General features: G+C 36.1%; 2 protein-coding genes across 5 annotated transcripts in view; one reads left to right on the forward strand and one right to left on the reverse strand.

Moving 5' to 3' along the window:
* Window positions 1-1,159: 1,159 nt before the first annotated feature.
* LOC139148501 (uncharacterized) overlaps window positions 1,160-19,769 on the forward strand; it is a 77,984-nt gene continuing 59,374 nt past the window's right edge. Inside the window, exon 1 of one of the 4 annotated variants that reach the window (XM_070719988.1) lies at window positions 1,160-1,210. The gene's annotated coding sequence lies outside the window, so the exon portion shown is untranslated. Of the gene's footprint in view, window positions 1,211-1,456; window positions 1,601-1,786; window positions 1,888-19,769 lie in introns of those variants that run through there. The other 3 variants (XM_070719987.1, XM_070719992.1, XM_070719989.1) reach the window with 3 other exon arrangements.
* Window positions 12,659-15,613, reverse strand: LOC139148627 (putative protein tag-278). The gene has a single exon (XM_070720112.1). The coding sequence runs from the start codon at window positions 15,611-15,613 to the stop codon at window positions 12,659-12,661; it is 2,955 nt and encodes a 984-aa protein (XP_070576213.1).

Raw genomic sequence — 19,769 nt, forward strand, 5'->3', positions numbered from 1 at the left:
ATTTGAAATACTGGCTTCTTGTGCCACTGAAAAGGTGGTGAAATAGATGATGAAATCATGTAAACAGCTAAGCTTATGCAATCGTACTATCTTTTTAAATACATGTAAGCTCGTCAAAATTGGTGACACATCATGGCTACATTACAATTTTTATGAATTAATCAGATCAATAATTATGACCGGGGATAGCCTGCATTTTACGATAGGTTAAGGGGGTTCATATTTTTTAAGTGACTCATACTTTGAGGGATCAACTTTTACATTTCTTGCTTTTCTTACATTCCTCCTCTGCCATAGACAATGAAGAGGCTCTCTTAGTATACTTCCATACATTTGAAGTGACATAAGCTTTTTACTGCCTGTATATGCAGTAACACTTTGCTACTTCAATCATAGGGTCCTCAGTCTCCGATGTCGATGATGATGATGATGATGTTTAAATATTTAAAAATGAAGAAAAAAAAATATTTGGACTCAGTTAATTTGTTGTTGTTGTTGTTGTTGTTGTTGTTAATAGTATTTGCAGAAAAGAAGAAAGTATTCGCAGCAAATTCCAATACAGCCTAACTATACATATGCACAGCCTAAAGTTAGCCGGGCTGTATTGAATTTTGCAGCGCATACTTTGTTCTTTTCTGCGAATACTATCAACAACAACAATAACAACAACAACAACAAATTTACTGAGTCCAATTTTTTTTATTTTTCTTCATTTTTAAATATCTAATCATCATCATCATCACCATCATCATCATCGGAGACTAAGAATCCTATGCTTCAATGACACATCGTCCTCAACCATATTGATTGCCGTCATCTCTTCTTTTTCTGATATCTTTACAGGACTTGACTCTGGTCTGTAGCGTTTACATTTACAAACAAATCTTTTCATCAACAAAATTCTCTGACAAAATCTGAATCAGTCCAATCTACCAATCAGTCCAGTGTGTCTTCCTATCTTTGTTTTTGTTTGCATTGACCATTTCATTAAGCTTACTTATGAACTTTGGAAACGGATGCTGACCCGATCGCAGTTTAATGACGTGTTACATTCCCATATTTGTGTACGCCAAAGGCGGCACTATCTCAATTCCAATAGCGAAAAATTTACAACTGTTTATATAGCGTTTACAGTGCTCAGGCACAGTGCCGATAAACAGTGCTAGGATTACCAAGACGTTGTTGTCGGATGACGACTAGGACTTTCAAGGTAATACATTCACTGATTATCAGCGCGAAATTTACAAACATTTTTATCGGCTCTGATATCACGAAACAGAATCTGCTTCTACATGTAGTTTTACTTTTCCTAAAATAAGAAGAAAGTTTCGTTCAAAAGCGGCTACCATCACATGCTGTTAATTACCCTGCACCTCGATGGGATGATTGGGTGTGACGAATGTAAATAGAGTCTCTGACGTCACATGTCAAAGGTTACTGGCGGTCTGTGGTGAACGAAATATTGCCATTATAACTAGTGAGTGTGAAAGCGAACGCAATGGTTTCTGCAAGTTGAGACGGAGGTTCAGAAAATAGACATGAGACATCAGAAGGACAGTTGATTTCGTAACCTTAATTGACTCTGTTGTTGAATTCTGCGGTGAGTACAAACAAGTGCCTTGAATATTATCGGTAGGGATGTTTCGACTTACTCTAACTTTCTCTGATCCAGCACAGTTATCGGGTCCAATAACTCGTGGATGACCGCATGCGTGGTTTGGCTTGGTCTAGCAGTAGATTGGATTTTCACATTTTATTGCCAAGCTACTATACCAGTCTCACTGCGGACGATTGGCCAAAGAACGTATCAGCGGATTGCTGACACCCAGGTCATATCTGTGAAATGCTGTCGCTCGAGGACTTTTGCAGAGATAGTTCGGTTGTCATGTAAGTGAGTCAGAATTAGTACATTTTGAAGCAGACGAATTTATTTGTTCTGTGACTGGCTTCGGGCGGGGCGCGGCTGTGTTTCGGTGCTGTATATCAGTTGAAAGGGCGAAGGGGAGTACTGACAGGAGCTATGACGTGTGTCACAACTTTAATGACAATTTTTAACGTGATAACATTCGTTAATATTCTACTTACTTTTGTACCAGGCACATGTGTCACTATTTACATTGCAAAGATAAAAAATACAGGAAAGAGCAAACGTGAAAACCTTGAAAATGATCACTCCTTGCGCGGTTACACCGTGTCAGGTATTTCAACGTATTTCCACACCTCTGTTTACGACCATCATGTACAATATAAACAACACCCCACTTGTCGATAAGTTAATGCGAAAACTTGCCATTCCGCTGGCAGTTAATTATTTCCTATTAAAATTTTGGCGACACCGTTGTGTCAGGAAAATACAATACAACGCAGCGCTACGAACTACCGTGTTTTGCAAGATTTTAACATGTAAAATAAAGTGAATTGGTACGAGGACATGACGATAATTTACACCGTAACGTACGTATTTTATTATCGAGAAGATATTAGGTTCACAACCGAGCCAATTAATTTACAGTTACACAAATTTGTACCAGACATAAAACATAATCCATTATGAAGTTTGTGAAATCTTCTTCGCGTATATCGTATTTGGGCCGAGAGGTGATGGGGTAAATTCAGGTTTTCCAATCATATGCTAGACGGATGGGTATTGCCAGCTGTAATGAAAATGGCCATGCCATATTTTCTTTGTCCAACATTTTAGCATGCAGTTCATGAAACCCGTAATTTTGATGTTTTGCAAGAAATCTTGAAGGCATGCTGACATAGGTCAAATCCAAGTACATTTGTATAGTCAGCGCAGTGTCCACTTCATAACGTAAACTTTACTGCATGCAGGAGAGGAGCTGGAGTAAGTGGGCTGCAACGTAATACTTAACAACAATATTCCAGACAAATCCTCATCGAGGGAATTATAAAATCTTGTAAAGTCATGACAATGATCATCTGTTTCCCTTCTTTTAATATCATAATCCAATATATGTTTCAAAATGTTGTTACTATGATTTTTTTGAAAACAGTGACTCATAGACCTAGGTATAGACTGTCAACAGAGACTGAATGATCAGTAACCTTTGCTAACAAAAGCTGAAATTGTCTTCAACAATCATAAATATATGCAAATATTGATTTCATATCTGGACTTCCCAGAATTTCAGTAATAGATGAAGTGAAAGATCACCCAGTACAAAACACAAATGCCAACAATTCTGGGTTTCCTCTGGGTTTTAAAAAATCTTAGTAAATTTACGAATCCCAGTTTTAAATTATTAGTAAATTTGATATAATATTAGTAAATGCTAACTTTCAGCCTGGCCCTGGATTTTGTTTTTAGCTCTCATTTGGTGTACCAATGTGAGGTTATCGTATAAGCTGAATCAGTCATTTGCATCTGATTTGCATGTCTGTATGTCTGTATATTTGTGGGTATGTGCGGATGTATGTCCGTCACACACAAAGGCTCCCATACCGCCAAAGCTACCATCTCAGTATTTGGTGTACAGGTAGATGCAGGGGTTGAGATGTGAATTTGTTCAAATGAACACATCAGTGTCAAAAATGTGCAAATGAGGTAAGAAAAAGTGAAATCCTGCAAATGTGCAGGAGGCATGCCAGTGAGAAACAGGCAAACTCCACTGATCTTGACTCATTTCCTGTCATTGTTTATGAACTGTTACATATTAACAGACCAGCTGAAACCATAGACAGTAGATGGGGGAAGACCGTTTATACTAAACTAAGAGGGGCTTGTTTCTGATATGCATGTTGCTAAAGTTGACCTCCAGTACCTAAAGTTAGACCTTAATTACTTTTGTCATTCTCGTTTTTCTGGTTTAAATATTTCTTGTTGTTTTTCTGGTTTTACTGTGCAGAAATCATTGCCATAACATCAACGTAGAATTTTCCTCCACTGAACAGATAGAAACAACATTTATTGTTGATCATTGGTAACCCATACTGGTATATACCAATTCTGATCAAATTTGAGCGACACCGTATAATTGCGGTATTTTTATTCAGTTGTACCATGAAAAGCCCCTTTCACAAGCAGCAGTGTTTGTTGGCAATATCACACCAATTTTGACTAATGTACACAGGTTTGGATATATTTCATCAACTTTCTGATCCAAAAGTATGCCCCATGCATCTTGAAATGAACCCCCCCTGTAATTTTCACACAGAATTTCTTTGACAATACTCCACTCATATTTTAGTCTTTCAGAATTCACAATTTAGTCACTATGCTCACCCGTTAACAGGGTTCTCCCCAGAGTTCCAAGAGTACTGGACGGCTCATTAATATTCATGATACATGATACATGAAACCATAGAAAAATAGAATTAATGGTCATGACCATTAATTCAGTTTTGTGATGGTTTCGTTTGTCTAAAACCAAGGTTGAATATATTCATAGTCATCCATTCATTAAGTATCTTTCAACATGTCAAACAATACAAGTAGTATCTGGTATCAAACAAAATTCATGAAAAATGGCCAACTTTGTCCATTTAAATGACGCAACCAGGAGTAAACATTAAGTCAAAATTATATCATATCATGCTACCATGTGCCATTATGATTGGAGGAGAGCTCATTCTACCGATGCTAAAATAGTGTTTTAGCAGTGCTAAAACTGCCCCAAAACCAGCATACAGGGTTAATAATGAAAAGAATAAAGGGATGGGCATTTAGCTTGCAGGGAAATTTTGGGAGTAATAAATAAATAAATACATAAATAATAAATAAATAAATAAATAAATAAATAAATAAATAAATAAATTTTGGGAGTAATAAAATAAATACATAAATAATAAATAAATAAATAAATAAATAAATAAATAAATAAATAAATAAATAAATAAATAAATAAATAAATAGTAAATAAAATAAAATAAATAAATGGTAAATTTAATAATTAGTATTTTGCAAACAGATGCATGTACACTTTTTGATCCTCGTTTTCGAAATACCTTACTATACTTTTGGCACTTTGCCATACTTGCACTGTCACATTTTGTCGCCTGCTTCACTGATAATCCTAAGTTCTAAAAAGACCAGAGTTTATTGAGCGTTGACTTTCTGACGTTTGATCTTTCTGATGTCCATTTTCTGATTTTAGGGCCTAAAATAAGGAGAATACCCTAATAATGACAGAGACACACAAGTTGTAATAACACCCTTAATAATCGGGATATTCCCTCCAGTTTGGTACAATTCACTCCATATAGCATGGCTTGTGCTATATACGTTGCAAATTGTACCAAAATCTTGTGTATACCCACCTGCAGTGGGGGGGGTTACTGCTTAAACATCTTTTAAAACTCGAAGCAGCAATATGATAAATTGGCAGATATGGATAAAATCTATAGCAGTGGAATGTGATTGACAAATGATTGTTGATAAATTTAACTCTACCACCAGGTTCATGAAATGTGTTTGTCTCTCTTTTTTGATCGCCTGGTTATGTTTAAATTGCAAATTAGTTGGCAATCAAGAAGAGTGGCAATTGATATGTGTAAAAAAAAAAAGTCAAAATACTTTCAAACAGCATTGGTAAATTAAATTTTAAAATTTCGTCAAATCTTACTTTAACAAATATTTAAAAAATATTTTTAAAAAATTATACTGAACAGCTTCTAACTTGTCTTAGTACACTTTGTCAATACTATTTCAAACAATAGAAGCATATTCAAGTTTAGTTCTAATGAAAGTTTTGTAAACCATGTGCAGGGCATCTGCCAACAGCCTTTTCCCAAACCTTTATAGCATTACAAGTACTCTTCAAGCATAATGGAAACTACATTGGTTGTGAAAGTTAACTTGGTGTCTGGTGTCACGCCTAGATCACTGTAACTGAGCTTACATAGGATTCAAGTGTGATTTTGAAGAAAGAATAGAAAAATGAACGTTATAAGAAGATTTTCTATTTTGATTATAATATGATTCAGAATTCTAGAATTGTCTTAATTAATCGAATGGCCATGCAGCAACCTTCATTAAAAAAAAAGCTCTTTCAAAAACAAAACTGTTGGCTGTTATCTGCTGTACATTATGTTGTATAGTTAAATATGAAGTCACGTGAATCCGTCAGATGTCTGACATCAGTATTGCAGGTTTGAGAATATACGTCTGTATATATTGATGATGCATATAAAATAGGTTGTAATCAATGCAAAATTAACTACAAGGTCATAATCTGCCAATCAACTTTCCTTCTAAAACTTTTGATTACAAAATGTCCCTGATTTGTTTAGCTTAATCAATAAAGCACTTTCTAAATGGACCATCACAATCATGTTTGAATTTCTAGCCAGGCAAATGGATAATATTTACAACTTGCAACTCAGAACTGCATACTTTCCTTTTGAATCAGATATCAAATGAGCTAGCCTGGTGAGCAATTCAAATGAAACATTTGTAAATAATCTACAAAAGGTAAACATCACATAAGTAATTTCTATATTAGGTAATTGTCCAATTATTTCCATTCTATGTGTATGCGATCTGATTCTAAAAGTGTGCAATAGGTCTTCATCTTACAAGAAAATATGCATAAATTTTGTTTTCTGTATCTCCATGGTAACAAACATGGAGATTGACATCAAAAGCATAGTCTTTATATTAAACCTGTCAGGACAGTACTTTGTAATTTTATTTTTGACCAGTTTTACCTATAATATATGCACATCATTTTCCATTAATTTTCTTTACTTATGACCTCTAAGATAGGCACCATATTTTTTCCATCATGATCTATTAAACGTGATCATGGTAATATTAGGGATTGCCTTGTGTGTGCTCAATTAGGTGGTGGCACAAGTGGTATGGGTAACTTCCCTAGTGATCAATGTGTTTTTTGCAGTACATGTTCATGGCCCTAAAGGTAAAGTTCCTATTTCTGATACATTCACCTGTGTGTCAGCTATTTTTGATTAGATTATTGTATAAAATGTATACGTAGTGACAAGTTGTACGTCAGTTAGGCCAAAACGGCGTCTCTGTGACCAATTTGACTAACATCTATGTACTGTCTATGACACCTGATAATCCAATCACCAAACATTTTTTACACCACCTCACTGTGGTGTGGTTGAGCATTAAACTTACACCTTTGGTTTTGATACAAGGTGGAGATACAATTTGCCATATCAATGAGCAGTCATTTTTTTTAAGCTGGGCATTGTGGTACCAGCTGGTATCAATGCTGATTTTGGTGGGTTTTCTTTGGCTGTCCCTTGATTGGCTCTCCATCCTTGCCTTGTTTTAATCTATCCGTATGTTTTGGTGTCAGCATCCTATTGGTTGTTTGTTTTCTTTTCAGTCATTTATTGGTTGTTCATTTTTAATGTATTTGTCATGCTTTTTCTCTCTTAGCTCTGAACACTTATGGTAGTGTGTTGTTTCGTCATTGACAAAGGGTTGTTCCTGAAACATCAGTTTTGAATCCTCTACAAGTGTTTTTATCTGCCGTTTTCCAGTATTGTAATGTTATCTGTTGCATAAATCCATGTTCGCACATAACCAACTATATGCATACTAGTTGACACATACTGACCTACATTCATAAATACCAGTTGACACATCCCCCGCATATGTATAAATCCAATATGGTATATATAATCACCTGTATGCAAAAATACCAGTTGGCACATAGTAACTTACATGCATAAATACCAGTTGGCCAATAATCACCTGTATGTATAAATTCCAGGTTGACACGTAATAACCCACATGCATAAATACAAGTTTGTACATAATCATCTACATGCATCAATCTTAGTTGGTACATAATCACATTTTGCATTAATATAATACAAGTTAGCCCTTTAGTCATTTGCTATAAACACCAGTTGGCACATAATCATCTACAAGCATAAATCCTCTGCTGATGTGCAGCGTGCTTGGAAAGTTATGTCTATTCTAGACTATAAGTACGCACTACGACACAATATAAATAGGATTGCGGTGCCAGTACACTATCCTGTGCAGGACCGAATGTTTATTAGTCCCCACGGACACCGTCCGGGGGGACTTATAGGTTTGGTCATGTCCGTGCGTGCGTCCGTGCGTCCGTGCGTGCGTGCGTGCGTGCGTCTGTGCGTCCGTCCGTTCACGCAGATATCTCAGAGATGCCTGAAGCAATTTCATTCAAACTTGGTACAAGGATTACTTCATATGTCGTACAGATGCACGTCAATTTGTTTTGTGATACGATCCAATATGGCCGCCAGGCGGCCATTTTATTACGATTTTTTTATGTACAGAGCCATTACTCAGGCATGTTTCTACAGATTTTATTCAAAGTTGGTACAAGGACAATGACCAATGTCATAGCTATGCACATCAATTTGTTTTGTGATATGATCCAATATGGCCGCCGTGCGGCCATTTTGTTATGATTTTTTCATGTACAGAGCCATAACTCAGGCATATCTCAACCAATTTTATTCAAACTTGGTACAAGGACATCGACCAATGTCATGCACATTGACTTGTTTTGTGATACGATCCAATATGGCCGCCGTGTGGCCATTTTATTACGTTTTTTCATGTCCAGAACCATAAACTCAGACATGTATCAAGCTAATTTATTCAAAGTTGGTACAAGGCGATTGACCAATGTCATACATATGCATGTAAATTTGTTTTGTGATACGATCCAATATGGCTGCTGTGCGGCCATTTTGTTATGATTTTTTCATGTACAAAGCCATAAGTCAGGCATATTTCAACCAATTTTAATCAAAGTTGGTACAAGGACATTGACCTGTGTCATAGATATGCACATTGATTTGTTTGTGATTCGATCCAATATGGCCACCATGTGGCCATTTTATTACGCTCCCATATATGCATATGTATATATGCAAATGGGAGGTATTCGTATAAGGTGGAAAATGGCGTCTGTGTGTATGTATGTAAGTATGTATGTATGTCTGTTAGTCCGTCCGAATCAAAAACTCCTAAACCGTAGCGCCTACTGTCCTAGTATTTGGTGTACAGGTGCACCTAGGGTGGAGATGTGAATTTGTTCAAATGAACATGTTGCCAAAATATGCAAATGAGGGGGAAAAAGGAAAAATCCTACAAGTGGCTAAAACTCAGTAAGCATTGGTCAGATTTGGTTGAAACTTGGTATGCAGATTTCTTTAGGTATTCTAAATTATGTGTGCAAAAATTGGGATGAAATTTGCATGTTTGTGTTTTTTAGGGTATTTTTTCCGTTTTAGTCAAAAAATCTTGTTTTCTGAAATCGCTCGTCTGAATGCTATGAAACTTAATATTCATGTTCCTCAGAATGACTTCAGTCATGCTTGTACAAATTGTATTGATATTGTCATATTTGTAATTTTGGGGCAATTTTCCCAATTTTGGATAAAAAATTTTTTAAATCCAAAAACTGCTGATTTGATAGCTTTGATACATGTATTTGGTATACAGGTATCTAAGATTAATCTCAATATAATGTATTAAGGTATGTTGAAACTGGCAATTTTTTTTATTTTTGGGGCAATTTTTGCCTTTTTTGGTCAAAAATTTTTTCTCCAAAAACTTCTGATCTGGTAGCTTTGATATCTAGTGTACAGGTTCCTAGGGTTTATGTTGATTAGATATATTTAAAATTAGGATGAAATCTGCAATTTTGTATTTTGGGGGCAATTTTTCTCATTTTTGGTCAAAAAATTTGTTTCTCAAAATTTACCAGTCTGATTGCTTTGATATTTAGTAAACCGGTCCTTAGGGTTTTTGTTAATAAGATATATTGAAATTAAGTTGAAATCCGGAATTTTGAATTTTTGGGGCAACTTTGCGAAACTTTCAGTTTTACTGGGATATCTTTCATTTTGTATTTTTAAGATATTTTTTGGTAATTTTATACCTACTGGAACTAAGAGTATATAATGTGGTGATTTAGTAGTAAGCATTTGATATGGTAAACTGTATTTGGTGTTGAAATGCGGCAAAAAAATCCTGGCAGATTTTGAAAAAATTCCTAACAAATGCCAAAAAAAAAAATGCAGCCAGAGAAGGTTTGACAAAAAGAAAAGGTGAGAGAGTGGTGAAAAAAGAATGTACAATGGATCGGATAAAAAAGATAATGTACAGGTCTCATCAATCTTCCAGACACCATCCCTTATCAAATGGTCCACCCCGATGTATTTTTGTGCACAATTAACCATGCAGTGTATTTTAGTTTAAGATGTCAAGTTAGGTAAGGATTTGAAAGGAATAGTCAAGTTCATCACAGTTTAACTTTATCTCTTGTGTCATCATCCTTGTGTAATTGGTTAAGTTTGTAAGTTGTTCCAGATGTGGATGTACCAGCTGTTCTGGAAGAAAACAATGTTTACTTTTTCCTGTAGGGTTTCTGAGTTGATGATTGTATGTTGAAATTTCTCCATGTATCTGGTGTATAGGTAAAGTGTAAACATTGTTGCATGTCATGTATTTCAGTCTATGTCAAATATTGTAAATGAAAAATCAAGAACAGTTTACTGTGTGCTTGTAAAAGATAACATATTTGTCAATACATAAACTGCCTTGCAGATTGATTGTCTTAAATATTATCACAGAAGTAGAAAAGGAAAAGAAACTAGTATGTCAGTCTGTTTGTATATGTATGTCAATGTTTCATAGAATTGTTGACTTGTTTTGATAACTATATGGGAGCGAACAGTGATGTTGTCACTATTTTTACGATTTTTTCATTTCCTGAACTACAACTCAGACATGTATCAAGCAAATTTATTCAAAAGTATTTTTATCACAGACCTAATGAAGAGGACTCTATCCTCTCTGAGGACCTGTAATCAAAGCACATATTAGGGAGTTCAGTCAAAATTTTAAAGTAGCAGGAGCTTCAATTTGGTGTCAAAAAGTAATGTATCATGATGAATGAAACCAAACAAAAAAAAAATTTTGAAAATCCGTTCAGTAGTTTTCGAAATATCACCATCTGAGCAGTGGAAAATTGCACTTTTCATGAGAAATTCCGGGAAAAATATGCAGGAAAATGATAAAATCACTAGTTTTGGGATCAAATTACACTATCAACAATGCTGTACATTTTTCAGCTTAAATCTTATGTTCAAGTACTATTAATTTTGAATTAAATTTGACAAAAACTACTCGTGCTGACATGTTTTTACATATGAAATAATAGCTCAAACTTAAGAAATATTTTATTGGACTTAGTTTTTTTACACGCGGCACCGGGAATTATTTAATTTTCCACAATATTAAAAAGTATGTGAATTACAAGATACTAGTGCTACTGCAATGAAACCTTTTGTGTTTATACATATTTTTCTAGTATTTTACAAACAGTAATTACATTTTGCAGGTTCATAGTCTATCTGTCACATTCACTGCCTTGAAATCTGTAAAAACCTCAATTTTTACCATTTTGCACAAGGAATTATTCAGTTTTCGGCCACATTCAAAACGATGTCAATTAACACATACAAGTGCTACAGTGGTGAAACTTTGTGTGTTAAAACATATTTTTCAGTTATTTAACAAACAGTATCCAGATTTTGCAGGTTGTGAAGCTATCTGTCACATTCACTGCCTTAAAATCTGTAAAAACATCAATTTTTACCATTTTGCACAAGGAAATATTCAATTTTCGGCCATATTCAAAATGATGTCAATTAACAGATACTGGTGCCACAGTGGTTAAACTTTGTGTATTTAAACATATTTTTCTGTTATTTTACAAACAGTAATCAGATTTTGCAGGTTGTGAAGCCATCTGTCTCATTCTATGCTTTAAAATCTATAAAAACATCAATTTTTACCACTTCGAACCAGGAATTACTTGATTTTTGGCTATATTCAACATAATGTCAATTAAAACATACTAGTGGTACCGTGATGAAATGTTTTGTGTTTAATCATTTTTTTCTGTCATTTTACAAACAGCAATCATGCTTTACAGGTTCTTAATCTATGTGTTTCATTCATTGCTTCAAAACCTGTAGAAACATCAAATTTTCATCAAGTGCAAGGCACAGGAAAATATTGATTTTTTGGCCATATCTGCACAACTCCGTAATTCAGTAAATACAAGTGGTATCATTACTAAAAGTATTTTGTTAGAATACATTTTGGCATTCTTTTACAAGAAAAGATTAATTTGTTTTATTGTGAATTCATCTGTGTGTTTTTTTGATACAAAAACTGCAAATATTTCAATTTTATTATGGGGGGTATATCCGGAAGGCAAGCATTTTTTAGATACAGATAATCATTTTGATGCAATACACAGTCTCTTGTGATCAATGATTCAAACTAGCAGAACTGCTATTCTGTAAAATCCTAACAACTTAAGTTACAATTATACTTTGAACAATACACTTGGTATTAACCAGAAATACCTATATCTTTCAAAGTTTTGAAAATCAGAATGCTAAAAACTTGGTCTGCTAGCTATAAATTGCAATCGCAACAATCAGCTTTTGAGAGAGTAAAAATCACAATGCCGAACATGTACATGTTAGTCTTCACACTTCAATGATAGTAGCGGTATTACAATGACAGTGCTCACCTTCAGGAGGAAGAGTTGACTGAATACCATAGAAGTTACCAATCAAACATTAAATACAACAAACAATTTGACTACACTAGGCCTTGCTCCTTGCTGTTCGCATATTACATTCAGAAGAATTTCTTCCTAAAAGCATGATATAAGTTCTCAATTTCTGCAATATTTTTGACAGACCATGCACGCAGTAGCGAGTCCTTTGGCTCTACTTCAATCTGTTTCAAAATGAACTTATTTTCAGTAATTGCAACATCTATTTTTGTCGGCCATCTGAATGAATTTCCAGATATGCTATTTCTGGAAAGGAAATTTACAAGGATGCTATTGTCAGGGGTGGTCAACACTTCACAAACTTCCCCAGCAAACCATCCATCTTCATACGCTACCGCTATATATGTCCCTGGCTCAACTGTTCCTTTCACTCCAAACTGATGCTCAATAGCCTTTTTAGTTTTCCTCTTTCTTTTCTTTGCTTTCTCTTTCTGTTCTTCGTGTCTCTGTGTCATTAAATTCATGTTAATTTCATTTACAAAATTTGGTAGTTCACCATCTGCACTAATGAGGCATTTCAAATTATCAGCTAACTGAAGTATGCTTAATTTTGTTCCATTCTGCTGCCATTTTCTTAGTTTCTTATCCTGTACTCTGACCTTTAAAATGTCAATACGATATAAAATTTGATCTTTCAGTGCTTTCATTTGTTGACTTTGATTAAGTTCTCTTAACTTTTCATCTACTTCTATTTCACTTTTCCAGACACCCCATTTATTTCTTATCCTCAATTCAAGTTGCTGTCTCTGCTGTTGTTTTCTTTGAAGCTGTCTCTGTTTCTTCTCAATTCTCTCCTTCTGCAATTCAAGTCTCAACTTTTTTAGATTTTTACTGTGTTTTTGTTCTTTTATCTTACGTCTTGGAGCTACTTTCCTAGCAATCATTAAGTATTTACTCTTAATCCGTTGAGGAAGCTTGTTGAGGTATGATGCAGTTTTATTTCTTGTGTAGCATATTATGCCTGCTTTAGAGAGTCTACTTTTTTGTGGAGCTCTGTTGATTTGACGATCAAGGTCTGAAAAGTCACTTTCAGACCTCACATTTGTTAGGGGTGCACCTACAACTTCAGCCATCACTGAACAATCAGGTTGACTTTCCAAGCCACCTGGCAGCTGATTTCCAACTTGCCGTTCCACAACAGGCAGCATATACTGGCAGAAACTCTGCAATACCTTTGCAGTTAGTGTGTCAGAGTGAGCGCTACGTTGATTAGGGAAAAGTGCCAAATACAATTCATCTTTCGTGATATTTGTGTCACTTAAATACGCAGTCTCTGCAAGCAGTGGTGATGCATCTATGGCATTGTCTGCCAAACATGTTTTCAGTTCAAGCCAGTGAACATTCATGTCATAATAATTTATATCTGTTCTCTCTAAAAGACGCATTAATGGGCCAGTTACAAGTTTATCCAAAATCCCTAATGCACGACACTCGGCCATAACAAGATCTTCACTGAGACTTGCTTCAACCTGGCTTACTAATTGATTTGTTGAATTGCAACGTCCTGACTTCAAGAAGTCAGCTATGTGATTCCTATGGTAGTACACTGCTGCACCCTGATGAAAAGCTACATTAAACCTGTGATGCTGAAATGTTGTGAGGAAGTTTTTCTCCTTCAGGTCATCCAAATATGGATAAAAATCAGTGTAGACACCGGATTTCTGACATCCAGAATCAGTAAAGCCCTTGCTAGCCTGATATAGGAGTGAAAAGCAGCGAGAGTCATTTCCAAACAATGGTTTCTCCTCTTTTAAAAGCGATTTGTTTTCTTTTTCAAAAACTTTACTGGAAGTACTGACAGCTGTTGCAATATTGGTTAGCACATGCATGCCACAAAGAAGGTGATTTACTCTTTTCATCTTCGTTTTCTCTGTCTCGCTTAATTTCTCCCAGTTTGCTTCTATAATTGGCAATAAACTTTCTCTTAATTCCTCCAGTTTGCTTTTGTATTTTCTGTTTACTACATGACGATCACTCATTATGTTTTTACTTTGGAGAAGAAGTTGAGCATAAATAGTACGCCTATCTCTATCGTCGTCAGTTACGGCCTCACTGAGTTCTTTGAAGGTATCAATGGTTGCAGATATATAATCATCAGCAGTGCCACTTAAAAGCTCTTGAAATCCCAGTGACAATGATCTTTTATCAGGGAGAGTTACTTGGAGGCCTGCGTAATCTATGAATTTCTTCCGTGTTCCATCTGAATGAAGAGTATTATTGGGTGGCTGTTCAAGAATTTCAGAGGCTGCCTGTGCCTGTGCGACAACAAGGGCTTCAACTTGCATCATTGAAATCAAAGATTTACTTGGTAGCCTGTCAATTTCAACATTCAACAGATTTTTTATGACGGACTTCACAATTGCAGAACAACTTTCTATTGACACATTGTGAGCCAGCAGATCATAGTAAATTTGTCTGATGTTATCATTGTATTTACCATTTTCAAATGTTTTAATGTCTGGTTCATTTTGAAGTAGCTCATCTATTTTTTCTTTCATTTCTTGATTTTCATTCTCTAATTCATATATTCTGTCTCTTGCTTGTTGTAATTGTATGTCACTTCTCTCTGCTACCATGGCTTTCCTTTTCCAGAAGCTTTTATTTTTCTGAAGGTTTTTCTTTTCTTTTATTATTTGGCCAAGTTTATCTTGGAGTTCCTGAGTTTGTTTAGTGAAGTCACTTATCTCTTCGTTTTTCTGTTTCATTAGTTCATTCACCTCTCTGAGTTTGTCATCACGTCTTTTTATTCTTTTGTTAATGTTTCTAGGTGTTAATGATGCAAGTTGTTCCTTTAATCTATCTATGTGTCTAGTCTTCTCTCTGTACTTTACTCTAAGTGTCTCCATCTCTTTAGCTTTCTCTTGTGCTGCTACCTTTTCCTCTGACAACTCTTCCATTGCTTGTGTTAATGTGCTAATTTCTTGGTAACTATCTGCTAAGCTACTTGTCAAATTTCCTAGCAACTTCTCTATATCTGTACTATTTTCATTATGAGAATCTTCAAACTGCGCACTCATTTCTCTACCTGCTCTCTGTTCTCCACTATTGACTTTCCTGCTTGGCAATTTATATGGCTGACTGAGAAACTATCAACATCACCATCACTGCCACCTCTCTTTGTTTGCAGGTACCTGTAGTGTAGTCTAGACCACTGCTCTGTCACTGCCTTTACAGTAGTATTTAATTGCTTCCCTGATGTTAAAAAGGCTTTAAGCCATTGCATGGCACATTTCCAGGGCAGGTGTTGCATCACGAGAAAATTCCTGAGCTCTAGTATATGTCTAACTTCCAAGTTTTGAATGGTGAAATCTTCATTGTCAGCAAAGTTACAGGTTTTCAAAATCTCCTCAGTTAAACCTTTTGCTTTGAAAACAACAGATAATTCAGGTTGAGAATTGTAGGTGAGCTCAACATTTGTTTGTAATACCATTTCTTCTTTTCCCTCATTTCTTGCTCTGTCAATTTGCTTTCTAACCTTCTTTATGAAGTTGCTAATTTTGGTTGGCAAATTGATGCTCGGTTCAAACAATCGAATTAACCCTGGCAGCATTTGCTGAATATTTCTACCAGCTGTCTGGAGATCACAGTGAAGTTTAAGAAGAAGGCCATTGGTCAATGGTTCATCTACACCTAACTCAGCTAAAGAAGTCTTCCCTGACAATAAGCTGTCTAGATTGTCAATCACTTTGTGTGTACTATCCATGTTCTATTTCAAAAGGAAAAAAGCATGGAAATTATTGGTCAAGAAATTACAAAATATTATATAATAGATTTTCTATTTTCAGTAAATTGATTCATTACAATGAGAAATAAAAAAATCATAACCCCAAAACAAACAAAAAACACCCCATGACAGGAATAAAATTTCGTATTCGCAGGAAGGCACACAAAACAAGACAAAGTGAATATCACCCGCTTCTTCCATTTGTCATTTTCTGAGTGACGTCACCTATAAAGCCATATATTCCCAGTAGTGTCTTCACGTAAAGTGAACAAAATATGTACAGAGCTCAGATTGTCATTTCAATACGTTTATTTGGAGATCGGTCTAAGTAACTGCACTGCTTTCAATCACTGAATAATTTTCAAAAAAGTTCCCGAAAGTTCTAAAACTTGAAACGTATATCTCAACTCGCGGTGTCAAAATATTCAAGATCAATTCTCCCCTCACTGAACCCGTCGTGAACTACCGGCACTTCAAGTAATGTCTCGCTAAAAATCAGTTTATTAAACCAAGAAAACAGATAATCATATTCATTGTGGCCTAGAAATAACAATCGCTGGGAATAAATTCGGACTCGGCAACGTTTACAGTGTAAAATCCGGCGTTTCATTGGGCAACGATGCATTTGCCTGACGTCGCTCCGATGATTTGAGCAGCGCCATATTGTTGACCCCACTGCTCTGTCAAACTCGCGTCGGTGTCAATTTTATCGGCTTATTTTTAGGTGTAGCTCGTACATAAATTGTAACAAGATTAACATTAAAAAGAGGTTTAAATGTCAGACTATCGCTAACGGTTACTTTAAAACCAATTACATACCGTATTTGCGAGCAAAATACACGGCGAACAGTTTGACCTCAGTTTACTACAACGTACGGGCTAAAAATACATATGAAAGACACACCATCTTACAGCTCATTTTATTGGCTATCATTCTAACTTTATTTGAAAGATCTTACGGGATTGGCTACCCCTTCGCTTTTCCAATCAATGATGATAACCCCGCAGCTGTTTAGTGCCACGTACAGGCACGGCGAACGCTCATCGGCCTTGTGGCCAGATTAAGAGCGGGAGTGACAGCAGATAATTGCACAAATGCGTACTTTTGGCGCTAAAACCACTGTCATTCTATTTTATTCGTACACATATCATTTAAAATATTACATAAAAACGACGGGCGCGACTAGAAAATAGTTTTTAAATTTCAACAAATTTTACAGCGTGCGTGAATTCGTACGGCCGCCATATTGTTTTCTGAACTCCCTACACATATTAACAAGTGGGGACTGTGTCATCAACGATGACTTGTTAACTGAAAAGTTAACTATGGCAACACGACAAAAAACAAAGCAAACAAACTAAGAAAAGGAAGCTCTTCTATCTATAAGCAAGGCAAACTCCCCGCAAAGAAACTCAAAAAAGCATACACGAAACAAGCACATAGCCGCCCAGGAAAAACCAGAGAACAAAAACCCTAAAAGCTAAAATTAGGGAAAAAATGCGACTGGAAACCTGTACCCGATTGCAGTGCTACATGTGCTCAAAGATATCGGGCAAATCTTGAAAATTAACTGAAAATTTTGAACGCAAAGCGAAAAATAAAAAGAAAACAATACAAATTCAAAAATTGAAAAAAAAAAATATTACAAAGCAAAGAAAACTGGATGCTGCACAGTGAGTGGCACACTGCTAGACTGACGATATTTCAAAACCGACACACTGGACAAACATCCTAACACCTAACACCTGCCGAACAGGCCACTCATTGGCTAACAATGACGTCACGCTAAGACAATAATTTCCCGCTATTCTTCAAACCGCGGGAAATTTCATGTCTAGTCTAGACTATAAGTACGCACTACGACACAATATAAATAGGATTGCGGTGCCAGTACACTATAGACTCAACTTTAAAGAACGGGAAAAGAGAAAAACACTTTTATAAATTATAAAAGTAAACTCTGAGAAACAGCTAAACGATTTTTCAAAGACTCTACCACATAGGCATCCTTGGCATTAGATCTTCATCTTCCATGACGTTGCCAACACCGATCTCCAATGCCAACACTAGCGGCAGCAGTAGCTCCGCCTGAATGAAGGGAATGTAACCCAAACGACTTGTCATCAGCACCAACCTCCTTCAGACGTGCAATAATGCACTCTCTTGCTCTGCTATAACTAAGCTTTTGATTAACAGAAACTAATTTACAAATGCTATAAGATCTATAAAGTGGACGGAACAAAAAACTGGAAGAAGAAAAATCAATATCAGCCGCCTCGGCATATCTCAATAACATAGCATAAGGGCAGGCGATAGAACTAAGCTTGGAAATTACTAACTTATCGCCCTGCCGATACTGATCTGTTTTACTGCGTTGAATACACAAAACAAGATGGCCTGGATTAACAAGCACATCACAACACCTCAAATTACTAACTTCATCAAATCTCAAGAAACCTGTGAAACTTAGCAAAATAATCGCAAGATCTCGCAACACTAATAAATCATTACATGACTGATACTTTAAACAAAGTGCACGTAACATATCACTAGACACGGGATCTTTTCTTCCTCTAACTACTGGAGCATGTCTCTTGGAAGTCTCCAATAAATTGATGACAAAAGGATGTGAAGTAGGATCTACATGACCGCATACACTATGTGCCCACTTGATCCCATAAGCCCACTTGATCCAAAACAATACATGAAATAACGCTAGGAGAACAATTTTGTTCTAGTAAATAAGTAACAAACAAAGCAACGTGCACCGGATTCCCTGGCAAGGAAATCTCTCCCTTGTTGTGGATAAATTGGTCCCAACGCTTGAAGTAACTGTAATACTTTTTAACTGTATTGTCACTTCTTGAAGCAATCAAATGAATGGGTAACTTCTCTGCCAGTCGCTCCACTTCCGGATTCTGTAAAGATGCTCCCACTGCTGTCTTAACAGTGTTGTCAAGATCTAGACCTTGTCAACACCCGCAGTGGGGGTAGTTCTTGTAGCCTGCACCAAAGGACATTCATTCCGCCAATGGCCAATTTTACCACAGGCAAAGCATGAACCAGGTTTTCTCTGACTAAAGGTGCCAAACGATGAAGAAGTAGCTGTAGAAATCTTGTCTTTTTCTGAAGGCGGGTATGTACTCCATCGTGAGTTACCAAAGTTCAAAACTTTAGAACGGCGTTTGGCGCTTTGCTCTTTTCTTTTCTTAGCGGCTCGTGCTTCTGACTTGTGTATTCTTTTTTCATCGTCGGATCCGTCTGCCAACTCGTGGGTTTCATATTCATCGACTGTATACCAACCATACTCAGATTTATCTGCCATACGGACTAGCTTTTGCCTGTGAGTAACGAGTTCAATACCTTTTATAATTTGCTGTTTAGCCTCGGTGACATGGTTGTCCACAGGATCTGGCAAGGACTGCAGCTGAGAATGGGCTTCAGCCAA

The sequence above is a fragment of the Ptychodera flava genome, chromosome 13 (genome assembly GCF_041260155.1).
Source record: "Ptychodera flava strain L36383 chromosome 13, AS_Pfla_20210202, whole genome shotgun sequence".
Lineage (NCBI taxonomy): Eukaryota > Metazoa > Hemichordata > Enteropneusta > Ptychoderidae > Ptychodera > Ptychodera flava.

Coding starts and splice junctions, on each gene's coding strand:
- LOC139148627 (XM_070720112.1), bottom strand. CDS start 15,613: ATGAGTGCGCAGTTTGAAGATTCTCATAATGAAAATAGTACAGATATA.